The sequence below is a fragment of the Plutella xylostella genome, chromosome 15, assembly GCF_932276165.1.
Source record: "Plutella xylostella chromosome 15, ilPluXylo3.1, whole genome shotgun sequence".
Taxonomy (NCBI): domain Eukaryota; kingdom Metazoa; phylum Arthropoda; class Insecta; order Lepidoptera; family Plutellidae; genus Plutella; species Plutella xylostella.
The window spans coordinates 7,945,144-7,966,627 of record NC_063995.1 but is presented as its reverse complement, the minus strand read 5'-3'; the positions used below and the strand labels follow the sequence as shown (position 1 = coordinate 7,966,627).

General features: G+C 38.4%; 1 protein-coding gene across 7 annotated transcripts in view; it reads right to left on the bottom strand.

Annotated features, from left to right (window-relative positions):
• The window catches only part of LOC105382504 (TLD domain-containing protein 2), a 94,712-nt gene extending 77,668 nt beyond the window's left edge, over window positions 1–17,044 (bottom strand). For 2 of the 7 annotated variants that reach the window (XM_038108166.2, XM_048625772.1), the window contains exons 1-2: window positions 16,558–17,044; window positions 7,981–8,188 (exon numbers count right to left, since the gene is read on the bottom strand). In XM_038108166.2, coding sequence (XP_037964094.2) covers window positions 7,981–8,126 — 146 coding nt within the window. In that variant the 5' untranslated portion in view covers window positions 8,127–8,188; window positions 16,558–17,044. Of the gene's footprint in view, window positions 1–332; window positions 402–1,390; window positions 1,447–1,917; window positions 2,103–7,980; window positions 8,189–12,586; window positions 12,603–16,557 lie in introns of those variants that run through there. The other 5 variants (XM_038108168.2, XM_038108167.2, XM_048625773.1 and 2 more) reach the window with 5 other exon arrangements.
• Window positions 17,045–21,484: the final 4,440 nt, after the last annotated feature.

Sequence of the window (21,484 nt, the reverse complement as noted above, 5' to 3'; positions counted from 1 at the left end):
TACTTAAGAACATTCACAAGGTTTGTGAGACCACATGAAAAAACCTCGAATACATCACAAAGCCCCAAAATAATATACCTAACAACGGCGATGAAGCAAAGCTAATCGTTGAATAACGTAGAAATGAATAAATACGAAGACAAATCACTTTCAGCGACCGCGTAAGCGTTTAAGAATCTCGTCGCATTCTATGTAAATCAATTATCGCCGAGATAAACAAACGGATGCAGAAGCGGAACATTCAACGGCGCGGGAACTTAAACGTTTTATCGGCTGATTCGGGGTGTTTACTGTGATTATTATGATGAAAACTTGAATGATAAATAACATACAACAAGAGGGAAGATCGTCGAACCCAAGCCGGCGACGCGAGGGGGCTGGGCGGTGGCGACGCCATGTCGCTGGAAATTCAATAAGACAATCTTTACAGTAACTGACGAACACGAAGTACACCACCTCTCGCTGCTACTCAACATTCCATGCGAATCAACGTCCCTAGCTGAAGCTGAATCTACGCTTCACTAGAGCTGCTAATTGCCATAAAATAACCAGGATTTACCTATATTACTCGAAACGGTCGAGCTTACTGAAAGTTTCCAAATGGGATAAATTGTCACGGCCGGATGAACCCAGTTACATCAAGTCTGTGCATGGCTAATCTTTTCGTTATATAAAGTTAGGCGAGCGACTAATCCCGGAGACGCGAGTTCCGCGAGCGATAGCATCCCAAATTGGATTTGACTAGGAGGCGTGTAACATAGTAAATATTCACGCGCCGTGCCAGGGGAATCATAATATTTCGTATATCGAGATACTGGTACGGATTGCTAACCATCTCACCAAATATATTTGTGAGTTTAGTTTAAGGAATCGAAACGTGCATTTGAAGAGCTTTCCGTTGTTTATCTGCCATCAATGCATCATTTTGAAAAACAAGAGCAGCCAAAAAAAGGCATACAAAACAATTTGTTACAGCGGTAGGCATCATCAGGCCACGAACTACGAAAATAATATGCGGAACCTTATTGTTAACAATAGGGAGAGACGCGGTAGGTATGATATGAACAAACAAACATACACACTGTTATCTTGACTGGTTTACTTGCACACCGGGTGCCTACGTGCCTGCCTCGCGGTATTCTTAGAAACTAAATTTTAGATCATGCTCTCCACTGAAACTTACAGGAAAATAATGGCATCATCCATCAGAAAGATTCGGCGAATTGATTAAAGATTATGATCGGATCATCACTTTCATTCGTAATACACAAGATAGGCAGTATCTCGACTAAAATAGATAGGATTCTAGACGGAATTGATCGCAACCGATATTGGGTAGCGAGCGAGAGTGGTTGGACACAGTATCTAAACAAAAACACCAGTTACTCACTCGATCTCCGCGCTCCATATGTCATCATCATCATCCACCACCTCTGTCATCTCCATCTGAAGGAAGCTACCAACGTTAGTTATCTAGAGGACCATAATGTGTAATACCTACACGAGTACATTTCTACCAACAGTGCTACAACTAATATTAAGAGCAGCAATAAAAGTTGGACGTACAGACCACTGGTATATACAGTCACACTTGTTGTTTCTCTTGTAAGTTGTCTGAAATAAGAAACTTTTCTGATGGATTAATCCTGGGAGTCCATTTATCTCTGTAATAGAACGGCCACAGGCAGATGGCTCTCCACTGGATGGCAAGAGAAGCATTGGTGGTTTGCGTCTATTCTAATCTAAATAGATACTTAGGTGATTTAGATAACACTCCTACGATTCAGATTACATTGAGAAATACATTAATAGGTTAAAATAAGATGTGGTTGTTAACATTAATCATTCAGCCCGTTGGGCAAGTGTTTACGCAGAGAGAACAGACAAGAGTGAAGCGAGTTTAGAATAAGTACTTACAGAATATATTCGCAAAGATAACACGCATGAAGGTTTCAATCTTATTACGCAAATTCACTCACCGCGATGAAAATAAGATATTCATATAGTCTTTACTTTACTTCACCGTATTTGTAATCATGTAATCAAGCTCTCAGTTACAATACAGACACTTTTAACGAATAAAACTTATATTTATTTTGTTAACATTTTAGAAACAAATTCAACTTCTGTACGCTTTTTATCGGCATTGTGTCCCGTTATCAATTGTTGCTGATAATAATTAGTTAGATAAAGGCAATGTAACCATGTGGTATCACTGATCTGACAGAAGAGTACTTAATTCCATCTACATTTATTTATATTTGTAATGGATTTGTTTGCAGGGCAGTGTATGTATCCTTACTTGTTTTTATTAGTATACACGCTATTGTAAATAATTACAATTTATATTAGAAAATATGAATCAAGAGTTTACTTAACCCCGTTTTATGACTTCCAAATACGAGAATGGGTGCAATTTCAGTTAATAGCATTAGGAAATAATCAAAATAAGCTGTAAATCAGGTCGACACGATAGCCTGGATCCCCTCAGGCGCGGAGATTAGATCGAGTGCATGCAGGATGCGCCTGCGCAACATCACCGAGCGGAGCGCGGCGTCGGCCGGCGCCGCACCGTGACGGGCACTTGGGTAGCTCGGTACAGCACGATAAACCAATATTTACCTAAAAGTAGTAAATTATTATAAGCATGGAATTCACCTTTATATGTGTTCCAAATACGTGCATGGATATACACTCACGAGCAATTAAAAGTTCCAGTGGCACATGGAACGGCTATGGCGACTGTATAAGTCATAAATAAAATTATGTATGCACATACTTATTTAAAATATGCTCACAAATGTACGGAAGTAAGTCTAATTACCCATGAACCATGATAAACAAATTATGGCGTATGAATTTGGGTTGTCAGTGGCGCCATCTCCGTGAGGGCATGCATCGCGCCATCCTCGCTCGCGGCTCAATCAAGGAATGACGTTGCAATTGAAATCTCGTGTTTAGAACACTTGAGTGTAACTGGCTGGCTGTTTGTTTGATTGACGTTCAGCAGACGGCAAAAGAAAAACAACAGCAGATAAACGTGAGTTCCTATTGGCTTTACGATCGAGTCGAATCCTTTGCGCGAATTGTTTCAAGAGTAATTGGAAATACTGTTACTGAGAACTTCAAAGAACTACGAACAATGAAATAATGATTCGCAGACAACAACAGCAATGAAACTGTGGAAAATAAAGCTGGACTTAAGAAAACATTCGTAAGTTTTCTTTTCATTTGTAAATGAAAAAGCTGACGTGATTTACCGTGGAAAGAAGAAATTTTATTTGCTTCTTATTTCAATATTTACCTAAGTAACCGAGGAATACAATGGGGAATGTTGCAAACAACCAGCTAGCAACGGCTAAATACATCGTTGTCAGTAGCTCCAGTATCTAGCCCAGCAACGCAATACTTCATCTTTGGATGGTGTAAATATTTGTCCATTTCAAAGGGCTATCACGTCTGAAATTGAATGTTCTAAAACTGATGATATCTTATCATTTTCTTTGCTTTCTAAATATGTTTAGATGTCACATCGGTGAGGGGCTCGTTTTGTTATCACCGTCTCTGTCACACTTATCTGAGAGCTGGTATGTGCGCAGTACATTCTTATTGATAGAAGAATTTAAATAGAGCATAACAAAATTTACAATGTACATTTTTTTCAATAGTTTTATTTATCTTGTCCAATGCCCTGGAGCAATAATCTACTGACGCTGCCGCTGCTAAATTGACTAATACTTATGAAACAGGGGACAGGAGGGTCATGAAAAATATCAGCATTTGACTGAGAAAAAATACCTATTTCGTATAGTATGCTTATTAATAAAGCTATTGTTTATTTCTGGGCACCACATTCTATTTTACTATTTTTATGTATTATCTAGTACATAAACGCTTAATCAATATAACGTGCTTATTTGCAGACTTTACGCGTAACCACTTTTTTAAGTCGTTGCAAAAATGGGACAAAAAGCAATAATCTTTCCTATACATGTTAAGTACCAGGGGCAAGATGCGAGGCGTGTAATTAATTCACGCTGCGTGTCCCGCGCGATACGATTGTGATTCGACAATGAGACGCGTGACGATACGGTCCGCGACTTGGACAATGGCGCTCGGCCTCGCGACACTCGCCGCATCACGACTACACTTTATTTTCAACCCGTTACATATATCCATGAAACGGTGAAGTCTGTATCATGTTTGTGTAAGTACAAAAGGAATTACCCGATTTCATTATTCTGTTTTCCACGGGATTGCGAATAAATAAATTGGAGGAAAACCCTTTAACAGTATGCAAAAAGATAATTTTACTATAAAAAGGTGCACAAATTTATTGCAAACATGTTGATGCTAGTAAAAGTTGCAATATTAGCCATGAAGGTAATATCAAAGGCTCCCAATATGATAATGTAATACGAACGCTTTGTACAACGACCGCAATACCGCAAATGCGTCGGATACAGAACATTTGTACAATAATATGACAAATTGAGTGTATGTATACATGTATGTATATGTATGTACAAACAGAATTATGTATTTAGTGCATTTATTGAGTGTGTGTGACTGCATAGGTACTGTGATTCCACATGTGCCTTGGACTCACGTGATAAATTGCTATCCATATCATCGGTTGACGAACGAATAGTGTAGTGATCCTGACTGCTATGCCGAAGGATCGATTCCTGGATTCGATTCCCGGCTGGAGCAGTTTTTTTTTTAAGAGACATATTTGTACTCGGATTTTGGGAGTCAATAATGTAATATGTATCTGTCTATGTGTAGATATATCAGCTATACGATCGATACCCATATTACATGCACTGGCTAGTTTGGGGTCGGATGGCAGAGTGTGAGATGTCCTTACATATTAATATTATTTTTATATCGCCATAATGAGTAATTCAAGGTTTTGATGAAAATCTAAGTTTAGAGTCATTGCCGCGAAAATCTCTTTCTTAATTCCTTGACAGGGAAAGTTCCAGAACACCCCTACAAGATATGCTAGACTATGACTGCCGGTACATGCAGGTGCAGGTGGGCAAACAGTATAAAATCGGCCAAGGACGCCATTGATCCGGCCAGCACGACCGCTTCAGCCTAACAGAACGGATCCACCGCGAAACTGGGTCGAACTGTACCTATATACTTAACAGTTATATACTTTCATACTGTAGTATATCTTGTAATCAAGACAGGCCTCACGGGTAATCCTTAACGGGTAGGCAGGACCTCTCAGCATTTAATTCTGGTGCAAGGTTACAAAAATATATTTACCGGTAATAAACCCTGTGACATGTCTGATTCAACAAGGATTCAACCTAGCTACTCAATGATTATCTAAGGAACAGTTTTCCTTGAAAAGCTGAATACATGAATGAAGCGACTGATGGCCTGGTCACGACTTCACGGACCAGTACGAAATGTCAACATTGTAACTACAACGGTCTACTTATTCAGGATGGCTGTAGTACGCGGCCTTCGCTTCGTCTTAAGTATCATCCGTTGCATTTGCGGAATCAAAATTAGTTTAACGTATAAATTTAACGTTCAGCTACTTTTTCTTGACTACCAATTTGATATAAAAAGGCTACATTCTACCAAAGAAAATCTGTATTTGATAAGTGACCACCCAACCCATACTTGTATGGGTACAGATTATTTCGAAGATGTGCGATGCAATGTGATTGTAATCGATGACACAGACAGGAGAATAGCCAAAGTGGTAATTTTCTTTGTACAGATCCAGCGGTTCATACAATATTAAAATATATATAGATATTCGGCCAAAGTAGTATAAAGGGCTCAACGTAGCCCCGAATTAATTGCGAGAAGGCAAGAGGTTTAATTAAATTACGTCATAAACCGCGGTAAGCAAGTTAGTGCGCAGGCAGCCTGGTGCCTGCTCAAGACGAGATAAGGAGTTAAATATACGGGAAAGTACACAACATACACAGCGCGGCAGCTGAAATTCTGAAACCCGCTTTTTGGCAATGCATTTTTAACAGGACCGCTTACTTCTAGAACATGATATACGAAAGTAGGCAAGACATGTAACATGAAACACGCCTGTTCGGAAGGAAGCCCTAATCCATGTGAAGAATGCTAAACATTGCCGCTGATTGGATCCCGCAACATAAGCAGAAGCCGTCTAAAATCTCTGAGCTACACAACAACATTTTTGTTACTGTATTTAATAGAAGTATTTCCTTGTATAAAGCTACGAAGATAATCCGAGAACAACGTCTGTCGTATAATGCACAGTCCATCGGAACAGAGTCCCGAGAGCCGCTGCCTCCGAATTCACCGCAGCCCTGTGTTCTCCGCATGCTATACAACTATAGCTATTACATAATATAATATCCCATACGCTAGCAAAGTAAATTTTATATTTCCACCCGCTGGGGGCCTGTCTATAAAACTTTTTAGGGCGGAAAATATCAAGGCGCACCTGTCGTGAAACAATTGAAAAATAGATAAAGGAACCCTGGACTATACTCTTATTATGTTGCATGTGATGTGGTACAGAAAGAATGTAGCGTTTATGTAAGGTTTCAAACAGCAGAAATTCAATTACCTTTCAATTACCAATCTGAACACCACAATGCTTTACGTTATCATAAACAGCTATATTAGTAATAAAACAAGTATGTAGGTACATAATAAAATTATAGTGCAAGAAATGTTGGAACTTATCCCCTGCTGTCACAGGGCTATGCTCGTGACTGCGGCACGCTTCAAGTGTCACACTCGATTAAACACTTTGCCGTGGTTCTCCTCAATAGCAATAAAAGTGATCCGAGCCGTCTCGGGCAGTCGACGAGAAATCTTTTCATCCCTCCCGTCGTCGTCATGTCACACCAACAATTCCAATAGAATGTATGAGACAGCGAGAAAATATCGCTGCGGGTTGTATAACGAAATTATATTAGAGACAATTTTATTTTTGTTTGTTCTGCAAAAACGTAGATAAAATAAATTGCATCGCGCTAAAGACAGATTTGATGTGCGAGTGATGGGTACTTCAGACGACGTCGTACAACCGAACTGTAGCGTTGTTTACTAATTCCTTCAGCGGACGTTTATATAAAAACATCGTTATCGTACCAATTACTGGTAGACGCGGCGGTGATTGATGTTGAAATTAGCAAACTCCGGCGTTCCGTCCCGAAGAGTCTTTTGCTCAATTACCGCACTTCAGAAAGCGGACCTTTATTGATTTTGTAAACTACGACAACTCGGGGGACGGCTAAAAAGGGTTCTGCTTGTTAGGAGCGTAGTGACTAGCGAGCCGGTTACACGTCACAATGAAATGGAACAAAACGAGCTACAATGGTGGCTGAGAGGAATTCAATTTGCTGAGCGCGAGTGCTGCCGGGGCGGCGCGGCGGGGGCGCGGCGGCGGCGGCGGCGGCGGCGCGGCGCCCCATGAGCGATGACGAGCCCAAATCGAGTTACAAACCGAAAATTCGCTCGTGAGCAATGCGAAATATTCGGATATTAACACAGATTGGGATTTGCCAACATCATTTCAAGAGTGTTGTGTCAGAATTTACCCATATATTCGCACATTATCTGTATACAACATAGCCATTTCAATTCCGCGTATATTTAAACAATGCAATTCCAGATAAATGGCGCTGGAACATTACTCAAGTTGTATCTGTAGGTACCTATTTATGTATAATGAGACAAACAATGAATGCATAAGTAGACAAATACGGCTAACAGGACAGACAGGTAAGTAAACAATCCACTCGTAAATATGTATGGCGCAAGTATATGTGACAGTAGGACGCCATATAAAGAGGATTTCACAGAAAATATGATTTCCAATTTATCGATAATATACGTGTGATGTTGTTTTAAATCGAAAATTCAGTTTAATTAACATGCTTAAGCCAATAAAGCCGTGTTCATGCAAAATCCGGGGCGCCTGAAAATAAAAATTAGCAGAAGTGCGTGAACGTTACTTACTGCCATTGGAAGGGGCCAGTGATGCCCTCCCGGAGCCTGTCTTTGAGGGAGCGCTGGCGGGCGGGCCCCGGGCCGGGGGGCAGCGGCCCGGCGCCGGCGGGCAGCGGCGACGGCGGCGCGGGCGGCGCGCGCGCGGGCGACGACATGGCACTCGCACTAACACTCCTCCACGCACACTAACATCACACCTCGCCACTGAAAACGCGCACTGCAAAAACAACCAAGCCACGTAAATAAAAACATAAAGCGGAACTAAACGCCATGACAATAGCGTGGCGAAAAGAAACAGGGCGGTGATAATAAGCGACCATTCATCGTGATACGCGCAGAATAGGTGGTAGGTAAGCAGATAGTTGATAGGTACTCTTGTGAGACAAATAATAAAGAAGAAGGGAGTAGTACATTCCAGTTACTGAATTAATTGAATGCTATCGTAAATACATGTGAAAAATAAACATGTTTAATATATTACTTATGAGATCAAAGTAATTTAATTCAGTAACTGGGTGTAAGTGCCTGTCTACGTTGAGGAGCAACATTTATTACATAATGCGCAAGGAACGAGCACATAAGGCGCTGTAGCAGAGCTGAGCAGATCTACTTGTAGATATGGATGTTTATTTAGACAACAATATATTTTCTTTTAACAAACTACGTATCATTAATCTTTGCAACGTTGTTGACACCTCGGGTCATTATGTTTACGTGGCACAATACCTACACAATAAGGACTCAACGCGTAGATTGCGTATAGACGGCAGGATCGTGACCCTTCCCGTACAATACAAATGTCCGAGGCATTTAATACTTGTCACGGGCGACGTCACCCACAAAGGTAATTCCTGCGGGATAATAAATAACGCCACGGAAAATCTACAGGAATCGCTGCGATTTTAACTACATTTCGCTGTAAGTACTTGTATATATTTTACAGGAAAGGTCTTAATTATTTCCTCAGATTTATCAATATTGTATCCTCAGATTTAGCTATATATTTTGGAAACCTACGTACCAACCATGTCTATGACACAATATTATGAACGATGTTAGGTTTGAAAGCCTGCCATATCCTCGCATATGTATTTATGGCTAAGCAAACAGAGCAAGGTAGCATATATTCCGCCAGAAAACGTGTTTCTGAATATATTAACGAGAGTGTTAAAAAATCTCCCTAGCGAGCACAGCTCGGAAATAGCATTCATGAAAACAATACAATATTCTGAAATTCTGAACTTACTGATTGCAATGAATATTAATTTATGCAAATTCAGAGATCACAGTCGATGCTGATTCTTTAGTTAAATATTGATATTACTTATATCAAATGTGACAACAATTATTATTTTTATTTTGATAACAATTTAATCTCTATCTATCAGGTATTAGTCAACTAACCCGCACTTCTTCATTGGTGATGATGATGATCTGGTATTATAAAATTATATTAGCGACTAACACATTTTGTTTAATTTATCAACCCGACCCGTATTTCATTTCATATTCGCTAAACATAACACTCTTTGGCCAATCCGCAGGTTCATATAACTTCTGGTGCAAAGGGCTGTATTCCTCATGCATAAATATTCCGCATGCATAAAGATTATCCGAAGGGTTGCGGCTCTCTGCTGTGTCGCCAGTTGTTATCTTGGACGCTTCCTGAAGTCGCGTGCAGCACCTGACCTATTCGGTAACATTGCTTTGCGACCCACACTAGCCTCCGAGCCTCTAATAAAAAGATAAGCTATACTGATAGCAGAACAGGGCAGAACTACGATGAGGTGTTCTTGTAAATGCTGAGTAAATGTTTTTATAACGCAGCCTTTCTCTGGTGTATTCTTGCATCTCAAAGCATAGACATGTTCTTAGGCCCTGTTCAATTAGAGGATAATAAGGGAAATAATATAATATACCAATTACAATCATACATTAACACGGTGACAATAGTACAGTACTATTCCAGTACAAGTGCTCCGAAGCGGTAACAGAGCAACAGCAAAAGGCGAAAGCGACTATCGATCGGCCCTACCGCCCTCCCCGCGCGCCTTCCCCGCCCGAGCCTTCCATTACGTAAGCCCAGCTGATTGTAACCACCCTGTAACCTTGGAGACCCGGCTGTGCACGCACCCCTACAACCGCTCAACACGGTCCACCTTGAGTAACTCACTGCAAATGTGGAAATGCGATGTTCTAGCGCGGTCCCGGAAATATTTTGGTAAAGTTTCCGGTACGCCCCCGACAAGTCCACGGAAGACGTGTGTCGAAGCATCTCAAAACATGTGAGGTTTAGAGGGGACGGCCTAGTTTATTGACAAGCCAATATCCGGCAGGTCTGCCCTCAATACTAGCGCCTGTCGACGTAGACACAGTTTAATTTCCTACATCATACGAATACCTACCTACACTTCACGAGCTGTCGAGTGTCTTTGAAGTGGTCTGGTGAAATGCTTTAAAATCAGGAAGGTGCTCTACTTAATTACTCAAGAACTTTGTTTATGTTTTCTACTACAAATTAAGCCTCGATTGCAAATTCTGAAGTACTGGGTTTTAATATTTTTCATAGGTTCAATATAAACCTATCCACGGATTCCCACAACCCGAATTATGCAACATAAAAGCCGCACTTTTGAGCTAGCTTATCCCTTGTGAGAGTGGAGGTTGCATCCGGCATTTCCACGCAAATAGCGAGACAGTAAGCGGAGAGCAGCGGAACCGGATGGTATGAGGGGGAGAACAAAAGAGACACGGCGTACTGCGCTTCCACCCGGCAAGGTCGCCCGTCAACAGTTGAATGAACGTCCAAAGCGCCATTACAGTCAGACTGTAATATACCCACCCAAACAATCTCTACGCTAGCGGGCATTAGGCCTCGGATGCATAATTGCGCTGTTCTTGTAAAAGAATTTCTTAAAAAACAAAGCATTTTTTTTCTTATGGCTCTTGTTAGGACCGTGAAAAGTATTTAGCAGTAATCGTAGAGGCCGGGTCATCGTAGCATAGACAGATCAGATTTTGTAGATCCTGAATTTTGTAATTTATAATCCAACCAAACACGCACTTACGCAGAAGCAACATTGGGATTAACCGTCCTAAAACACCCACACTTAATTTTACCTTGAATTAGCATGTTAATTAACACCTTGTTATACTAGTCTAGATTTCGGGCTTAATAACAGGAGCGATTAAAATTAATTAAGAAGAAAGGTAGTTCTACTAACCTCTAAAGTTACAAAGTAAAGATACCAAAATAGATATTAAAATGTGTATTAGATATTCCACAAGATACAGCGGTAGTGCAAAATCTAAAAAGTGAAGGGCCTAGGCGCTTTTGCTCCGCTAAATATTTGACCGTAGCCGCTCGATACGGGTGACCTTGCAGCGGCGGCGCGCTTGCTCGCTGCCAAGTGGCGCCCACCGTGGGGCGCGATCAGCTGACGACCAACCGTGCGTTAGCAAACACTACTTTATTTACATTACTAAAATGTTGATGTACAACCATTAATGCATGTAACATTTAGTATTTTACGTATTCATGTACTTTCTATGCGAGTACTATGTGTTTAACTTTAAGTGGCGCCCAACGTGGGGTGCGCAGTAAATAAACACGCGTATTTTACGGCGTCTCTTTTCTTCTTTTTACATACATAAAAATCGTAGCATTCATACTCATTCTTATTAGCCCGTTAGTTACACGTGACGCGGCATTCACCTGGGACGCTACCACCTGACTACACCCACATGTCAACAAATGTCGCTTTCATTATAAGTATAATGAGACGTAGTTTACTGTAAATATTCCGAGCCGCTCGATACAAGCGTGGGCGGCCTTGTAACGACGCGCTTGCTCGCAATCAAGCTCTACTATCAGCTGGGGAATATATTTTACCCGTCATAACAACATCTCCATTCTACAGACTGTAGTAACAATCCGTAAGAACTGATTTGAGTCGTTCTAAAATTTTATTGGAATACAAGTCAATAAGTTTTCTTCTGTAGAATCAATATCAACGAAGTAGATATGATCAAAAAACAAGAATAATATGGGATGCGTCTATACGATACATTGGAGTAATAATTTTGTGATGGAGGATCGTAGACGAGACAATTTAACATGTTGTATGGACATGGTAAACATGGGTCATAATTTTACTATAATAATTATTTTGATTAGATTCATTCGACTGAGTCCGGAGTCGGAGCTAAACCTACAAGTTATGGAATATAATAATATTAATTATTGCTTTCATATTGGGATTTAGATTTTTTATCACGGGTCATTATTAAACTCTACAATTAACATTTACTTAATAATAACAGTCAATGATTCTCACAAACATAAACCTAAGAAAATCTACACAGTAATAGCAGTGGCAATTGTTCAATTGCTCCTCTACATTTCATGGTCAGGCAACTAATTAACGGTATGATCTGAATCCACATATACTTGATGTTTTATGAATGAAAAATTGTAGTGTTGCATCTTCAAATGAAAAAATAAAATATGGTGTTCATGGTATGATCGAAAACTACGCCATAACTTCGTTATGGGGTGATGGATGATGAAGTGCAGGTAAGCATCTAAAGTGGTCCATGCATCAATGCAACGAACCGAAGAAGAAGAAGTACGAGTGTTCGTGCGTAGGAGCGCTGTGGTTAGATTGCAAACGGCATTTCTCGCACACGACCAGTCCGGGCAAGGGCTCGCGTGCAACTGTCGCCTGGGACCTGCTCCTGCTGGCGCGGGAGGGACGGGCGCGGAGCGGGGGGGGGCTCGCTGCGCACGACGGTGGCGCCCACCACGGGGCGGGCCACCCTCGCAACCCACCTCACATAATCACAGGACAATGTCTCAACACCTATTCCATTGCATGCTGTATCGGAAAACTGTCCATATCAACTAGCTGGAAGAAGACATCCTGATTTAGATCGTGCCGTTGAGTGTAAAACTAACCAACACACACGACTGCCTGCATGCGATGTTATTGGCAATCTATGCAACAGTCGGATCAATTAATAGTATTGATTTGCTGCTTCGAATCATGATCAAAGAGATTCTTTACATTGATTGTGTAACAAACAATACATTCAATTGCTTAGGCGACAATTAAGGTGTTTCAATCACATCAGCGCAGAAGTAATTAGTTTCCTCGATAAATCAGGTTAGCTCTGTGTTTAAGTACATAGTTGAACTTCGAATGGAAATTCGGTATCGCGTGTTCGGGGCCCATGAGGCCGATGCGAGCGGCACGCGGGGCGGTGATGACTGACTTTAATCATCATTTTAAAACCCATGGCTCAAATAAATTACGAAGAAATCGAGCTTTCCCGTGAGATTCACTTCAGCTATAAAATTCTCTAAGGTTTGCAAAACCCCAAAAAAAAATGTTAGAATGAGTAAAATTGCAGTAGTAAAGGGTCAGGCAACTGAGTCCAATCATACGAATTTTATAAAAAGTAAAAAAAAACTGAATTCATTGGAAATGTTTGATCATAAAATGTAAGATGTAAGCCTTATAAATAATTTGTAATTTTGCCGTACTCGAAAATAAAAGGGAATTAGTTTGTAACTTTCTGGCCGCACTTGGCATGTAAATCCTGATCGGGGTCCCTATTTGGGCGTAACATAACAAAAGACGCAAAATTATGATGTACCCGTCAAGTACAGAAATATGTTTTGAAATACATGCTGATCTTAAGAAAGGTACTAACATATGATAAATAATCAAACATATGAAAGGCTTATGTAATGTAGTACGCAGTATAAACAACGACAATACAACGTTTGGTAAATATAATGTTCAGAATACGTGACTACCACACACCTACCTTTGTTAATGCTTAATAACTGCGCTTCGCAGACATACAATTAACGAACAACTGTGCTCTCGTAGAATTCATATTTCTGCAGTAGGAAACATGAATACGGAAATTTAATTTAGGTATCATCACGAAACTGCAGAAACGCGATATAGGTAAAGGAAGAAATTGTAAATTTCAATAGAAACCCGATATACATTATACATACATACATACATAGGTAAAAGGAAAAGATTCAAACTTACAATATTTGTTGAAAATAATGTAAGCGTTTATTTACGTTTCCACGGCATATTTCCTAGGCTATGGTTCTGAGAATATTCTGGTGCATCGTTGTCTATTTTCTTGTGCATAATTAAAGACAGTCGCGACCCGCGTCGCTCAACAATCGATTGAAACAACAGGCGTAGGACATGATATGTACCTTTACGTATTGTACTAATACCAATATTTTCATACCATACATAAATTGTTATTGTAAGACGTTGGGAATAACTTGTTTAATTTATTTTTGTTGAGGTATGAAAATTCATACCGGTAATTTAATATCTATCTAACTAGATCTCAAATTAGAATTTACGACACCTATATTTTATGCATCATTGTACTAAAAAAATCTCGTGAAAAGATAAAAACGCAAATTACGTACATTATAAAAAATTTGTACATAACATTAGTAGGTGCACATCTCTGAAGCTGTGGGCATTGTTCGCGGCTCGCGGGTGCCTCCGCGGGTGCTGGGGTGCTCCACGCTCGGGCCTTGACCGACATTCTCGAGGTCGCGCCCGGGACGCGCCTACCCACCAACAAGGAACTATCTTGATCTCTTGATATACTTACCTACATTTCCACTTTCAAGTTTAGTACGATCCCTACGTGAATTAGTACTTATCAGGATATTGTAAGTTAGATTTTTAGATTAGAACGCGAAGCTGTGGCATTTCATATCTAATAAATACTAATATTAGACATCTTTAGATTTTTAAATTATTATTGTGCATGATATTATTAAAATTTAAGTGATTTTTGTTTTTAAATGGACCCTGTAGTCTGATAATAAATCATTATTATTATTATCAAACAGGAGTGGCCCACTGGTTGATTGCGATCAACTCTACAAAAACTTTAATTCCAGATAAATAAGTAGGTACCCTTTCACAATAAAAAAACGACTGTTTATGTGTCAATATAAATATCTACTCGGGCTAGGATACTACATAAAAATTACATATGAAAGCTTGCAAAGGTGAATTGTAGGTACCTACTGTATTTTATCAGTTGTTCGGTTTTAAAATGTACCTACCTAATTATCAAAGTTCAAGACACTCAAAATGATTGATGTATGTACAAATCAACAAAATAAATATAAAATCGTAACAATCAAAACACACTCATATTGGAGCAAGTAAGTACTTAACCTTATCTCGCTTGTATACAATATACATATTTGTGCTCTTATTTATTACCATATCACATTTGAAACATAACAATGGGAGATTATTTTCATTTTATTCCACTGGTGTACAAAGTAAAATTTATTGTTTCTCAATTATTTTTATGGGTGCCATATCATTCAGATTAGAGAAAAAACATACTGAAATTTGTATCTTTATAAGATGGAACAGAATACCTTAATCTTATAAATGGATGAAACTTTCATCATATCTTTATTCATGAATCAACTTTGAGATTACAGTAGAAAGTTCACTGGAGCAACGAAGCAACTGATGCAGATGAAATCCCAGACTATTAATGGTGTGCATGGACTTGAACTTGGGAAACAGCCAGCTACATAATGCTATGAAACACAGTTCTTAAAACCATAGTGAATGCTCCTTGGAATGCCAAAATGGATGATGCATGCACGCTTGGATATGGTTAACATGAACATGGATTGTATGCAAACCACTATTTTTTGGAAAATCTAAATGGTTGCATATATTATTATGTACAACTTGGACTATATCACACAAGTACAGTTAACTGACTGGTGGAAAAGATTGTAAACCTTATTAAGAGTGTGTGTCATTGATTGTTAAATGTTATGCTACCTTTTTTCACGCTTAGTTTATTCTTAAATGAGAATTAATAAATACAAATTCATAGGGTGTAGGGTGAATAAACAATATCATGAAGTAGCCGTTATAATACCATGGGATATATTGTTTTAAAGGCTCATAATGTAGGCTTGCCATGATTTAGTACTATATTATTTACCATCACTTGTTTGAATGCCGGCTAGGGTAGTTGTTTGATATAGTGGGCTAACTGAATCTGACAAAGCAACAATGCAGCAATGTACTTCTGCCTACCCTGTCATAATATATTGCAGAGGTGTGGGGTGTGGTATAGTTATTGCTAAAAAAAAGCTTTTACAATCTTTATCTGTATGACCTTGAATGACCTTTCAACAAATCTAAGGATTTATCTAAAGTACAACTGGTTGGGGTGTAGATAAGGTCCAATACTGTTGGAACAGAAATGATAAATAAAAATAAACTTTTGAACTTATGGTAGAATAATGTTATTTTTTATGGTAGAATATTATAAACATTAACATTTATGATCTGAGTAATTTAAGCATTTTCATACACAATCATAGTAAAAGCATTTTTATTTAAAAATCAATGGATACTTACTGGTATTCGAAGATGGAGTGGATGGAGAATGTGACCTCAAATAGGCTTTCCTACTGGATATTCGGCAGAAAACATGTTTAGATTATAGCTAACTATAGATACATATTATTAAGTTTTTACTTACATGTTTAGACGCCCGTAGATCTTTGCATCAAATCGTTCAGTTGTTGTTGCCACGTAAAGATTAATTCACAAAGAAAATAAAAAAGAGTAGTTCACAGGCACAAGGAAATAATGCAGCCGGTCACAAAACAAAAAACACGGGTTTACACTTGAGTCAGGTACAGTTTTGCAGAATTTGGTACTTGTGCTTGTAGACAGTAAATTAAATAAAACAAGGAATCAATATGTTAACTTATAACATTCGTAAACATTCTAATCAATAGAGTTTCTATTAGTGTTCAAACTGTGACGAACTGAGATGCGACGAACGCAATTCCGATCGAAGTTTTATAGCACAGAAATACACAATAAACTGTTTTCACTCATGAAATTGATTAGACAGAAGTCTACGACGTAATTTTATCTTTGTTTTAGTGAAAAAAAACTTCCCTACACGCTTTTTCAAGACAAAATAACACAAGTATAGGAAAAATCGCCCATCACACAACTCCGTAACTTTGCGCATCTGTCATTTTCGGGCAAGTCAATGTTTTCATTTTCATTGCAAAAATCAAAACAAAACAGGCATCTCCTGCCATCTAGTGACCAGAAAAAGGAACTAAAACAGAAAGTTAAACCAAAGAGGATGTAAAGCTATTTCTTATGAAATGATTATTCTGAGAGTAGAGCACAAATACAGCCTGGCGAATAAGAATAGAAACGACTTATTAATAAAGTCTCTATTATTATGTATATGTCGCAGGCATCTGGCTTAATCTCCTTTTTGATTGAACCACTAGCCCGTTCATTGGATGACGCTACTCAGTTGTATGACTAAAGAACTACTCGTCAAGTGGTTGACTGTAACGTCCAACATCTTGACTGAACGTCATCGTTGAATGGGATAGGTACAGTATATCTGTCGCAGGCATCTGGTTTAATCTCCTTTTTTATTGAACCACTAGCCCGTTCATTGGATGGCGCTATTCAGTTGTACTTGTATGACTAAAAGACAACTCGTCAAGTCGTTGATTGTAACGTTCGACGTCTTCACTGAACGTCATTCAGCGAAGTCGTTGAATAGGATATAGTAGCAACTTTGTAATGTCTGGTTAGGGTGAAAATGACAAGACAAGAGTCAACAATGTTACAAAGCTATTATTATCTCACAAATTAACTAAACAATAACAATAAACGTACTTACCTTCACATTGTTGTTCATAATTATCCAGTTTCGCCACAATTTTTTCTTTGAAACTATCCGCCCGCGGCGTAAAAATAGGTAAATCCATGTTGTCACACTATTTAACACAAATAACGCACTTTAAAGCTATTTATTTGCAAAAAACTAACAATATAAGTGCTTTTTAACCGACTTCAAAAAAAGGAGGAGGTTCTCAATTCGTCGGGATCTTTTTTTTTTCAGAATTTTGTTTCACCCCCAAGGGTGGGTAAAGGGGTAAAAACAGGGTATGAATTTCCATTTTGGGCACCTATTAACCGATTCTAATGAAATTAAGAACGTAAATATAGTTCTTATAATTAAAAAATATGATGGTGACCTTGACCTGATCTGATGATGAAAACGGAAGACAGTCAAGGGAACCGCTCAACGGTTTATAGCAACTACCTCGTGCTTAGGCTTGAATGATTCGAATTGACTAGTAGGACGTAATGGTATCATTTGCATCTTACTTTTGAGTGACAATTTTTAATTGCAAATAAACTAAAAACAATAAAATAAAATAATTTATTTATTTATTGATGGGAAAACCAACAGCTTATATCTAGGTACATTTGTGCATTATAGTAGGGGTTACATAACATAGCCAATTACAGGTTTCCACGTATAAAAAATAAACAGTAAAGAAGCTTAAAGTCCTTAATCATCGTCTTTCTAGAGGACATAGTTAAATATAAAGGCTATAAACATGAAGAGAACAAAGAATACTAAGTAATATAACAACGACTTACATAATTAAGCAACAATAGTTAAAGTAGTAGTATGTAGTTTGTAGTTCCCAGAAGCAACATAAAGTACCAACAAAAAATTATATATATATATATATAAGTATTAGATAAAGATAAGATAAAAGATAAAGATAAAGTATTAGGATGTTTAGGTTTGATGAGGCCGGCGTATATAATTAAGATATATATTTATCATATCCATCGCACAGTAAATAAATAGTAGTAGGTTGTAATCGGTTGTAATCATTTAAATAATAACATTTTGCATCACACAAAGAACAAAAGACCGCCACAACTGAGAATCTTAAGAAACATTCATACCTATTTGACCATCACTGATAAGTATATAATAAAAACATAACAGCGCCCTACGACTGCCATTTTGCGAATCTTGGGATCAGTAGTTAAACTGCTAGAAAATAATTATTTTGCCCACTTTTTTATTCACCACCTGACTGATTTTAAGTCAGCTAACTAGCTAGTTGGACGTTTTGTGACGCTTGTAAAATCAACGTTCGGCCTATTCATACAATTGAGTAGCGCCATCCAATGAACGGACTAGTGATTCAACCAAAAAGGAGATTCAACCAGACGCCTGCGACATATCAATTTTGTAATGTCTGGTTAGGATGAACATGACCAGACAAGATTCAACAAAAATACTATGTTACAAAGCTATCATCTCACAAATTATCTTAACAATAACAATAAACGTAGGTACCTTGATATTGTTGTTCATAATTATCCAGTTTCGCCACATTTTTTCTTTGAAACTATCCGCCCGCGGCGTAATAACTAATAGGTAAATCCATGTTGTCACACTATTTTAACACAAATAACGCACTTTAAAGCTAATTTATTTGCAAAAAATAACAATATAGGTGCTTTTTGTGTCAGCTGTTACCTGTTAGACACCATATTTGTTTTATTTACCACCTGACTGATTTTAAGTCCGCTAACTAGTTGGACGTTTTGTGACGCTTGTACAATCAACTTTCGGCCTAGTCATACAATTGGATAGCGCCATCCAATGAACGCGCTAGCGATTCAACCAAAAAGGAGATTGAACCAGATGCCTGCGACATTATATGTCGAAGGAACCCCATCTCCTTTTTAATTTGAACCACTAGCCTGTTCTTTGGATGACGCTACTCAGTTGTATGACTAAAGAGCAACTCGTCAAGTGGTTGACTGTAGAGCCGCGTACACACCGGGCCAACGAACGCCAACGAACGTTTTTCGTTGACCTTCGTTGCAGCAATCTGCCCTGTATTATGTATGAATAATATCCATCGTTGGGATCACCGTTGGCGTTCGTTGGGCGTTCGTTGGCCCGGTGTGTACGCGGCTTAATGTCCAACGTCTTGACTGAACTTGTGAAAAAAGTTGAAAAGAGGATAGGTACTGATTGATAATCTCTATAGAATAGTTTAACTCTATGGGATACTCTTTTTGAACATGTGTGTCTTATGTGTGTGATGCTGATGACTTTGCAATGATGTGTATCCGTTTCCGTTTTCTACTCTCAATAGGGAATATGCGTAATTTTTTTTAATACTTTTATTGGATAGTTTTACATCACTTTATTATAGTAAAAAAAAATTCAACGCCAAAATAAGTAATTTAAGGTATTTTAAAGAAAGTTAAAAAATTACAACCATCACGACCACTTTGAAATTCCCGTCAGGATGGCGGGCTGTCGTGACGTCATAATCGTTTAATTTCACGGCTCAGAATAATGAGTCCCGTCAGTCGGCATAGATTTTTTACCTAATCAAGTAATCACAGAGTTCTTTTGTATTTTCAACAAACCAATGTTGTCATGGTAACAAACGAAAAAGGAAGTGTATAAAGTGTGATCAGTGGCTGTTTTGTAATGGTAATAAAGTGTGACCAGTGGCTGTTTTGTAATGGGAGCTCGTAAATAGCTGCTAGTCGCTTTTTTGAAATGGGAGCGCGCAAACCAGAGGACCTTTGTACACAATATTACGCTATTATGGCAATATGAATATAAAGTAATATTTGTATTGTATGTAAGTACTTACTGTAACTTTGGTTCTCAGTAAGAGAGACTAGGGTTAGTGGGTCGTTCTATTCTATTATCTGTGGGGGTGTAAGAACCTGCACCTGGCTCTCTTGAATGAAACCATTGTGCATATCTCAAAGGTCTAAACCCCCTTATCTAAACTATCGAATAAGAGTATATGCATATATATGCATATTCCCTAATATTTGGGCACACGGCTCTCGACTTTTCAATAGTCTTTGCTGTCCTTTTCCGCAGCTGGCCACAGTTTACTCGTTCATACTGCGTAATAAATTTAATGTGTCCAGTTCTTCTGATTACGAGAATTCTTCCATAACTTAATTTAGAAAAAAGTAACATCTTTTGAAATATACTAACGACTGCCATTATAACCTAAAAGTAGAAAGAGCAACTTGTGTCATGTTCACATGAACATGTATGACATCATAATACTTACAATACAAATTTAATTTTATTGTGTTGCAATATGGAGCATATTTGAGTGGCTCGTTGACTAGCGAATGGCTGTTTAGGCCTCATTACAATAGAACAACTAGTGGCAGCCCATACACTACCAAAAAAATATATAAAAAGACCTAAACTTTGCAAACAAACAAGCATATCAAACAAGAAGTGGAGAGGTTATAGGAGGCTAGGATCTACTCGTATTGGAAGAATTTTAATGTGATCCATCGTATCTGATCACAACGAGCATCACAAATACTCGGTGACATTAACATTTCTTTGTTTACACTTGACATTTATTTAACTATACGCAAACGCAAAGAAGTTATTATTCTGAGATTGATATATAAAGAATTATGACGTCACATCCGCCCTAAGAAAATGGGTGACGTTTCTCGGAAGTTAGAATTTACCGAAGTTTTTTTGTACTTTTCAACTTCATTTACTTGCTCAAAAATAAATTATAATCAAAAATAATGATGGAGTC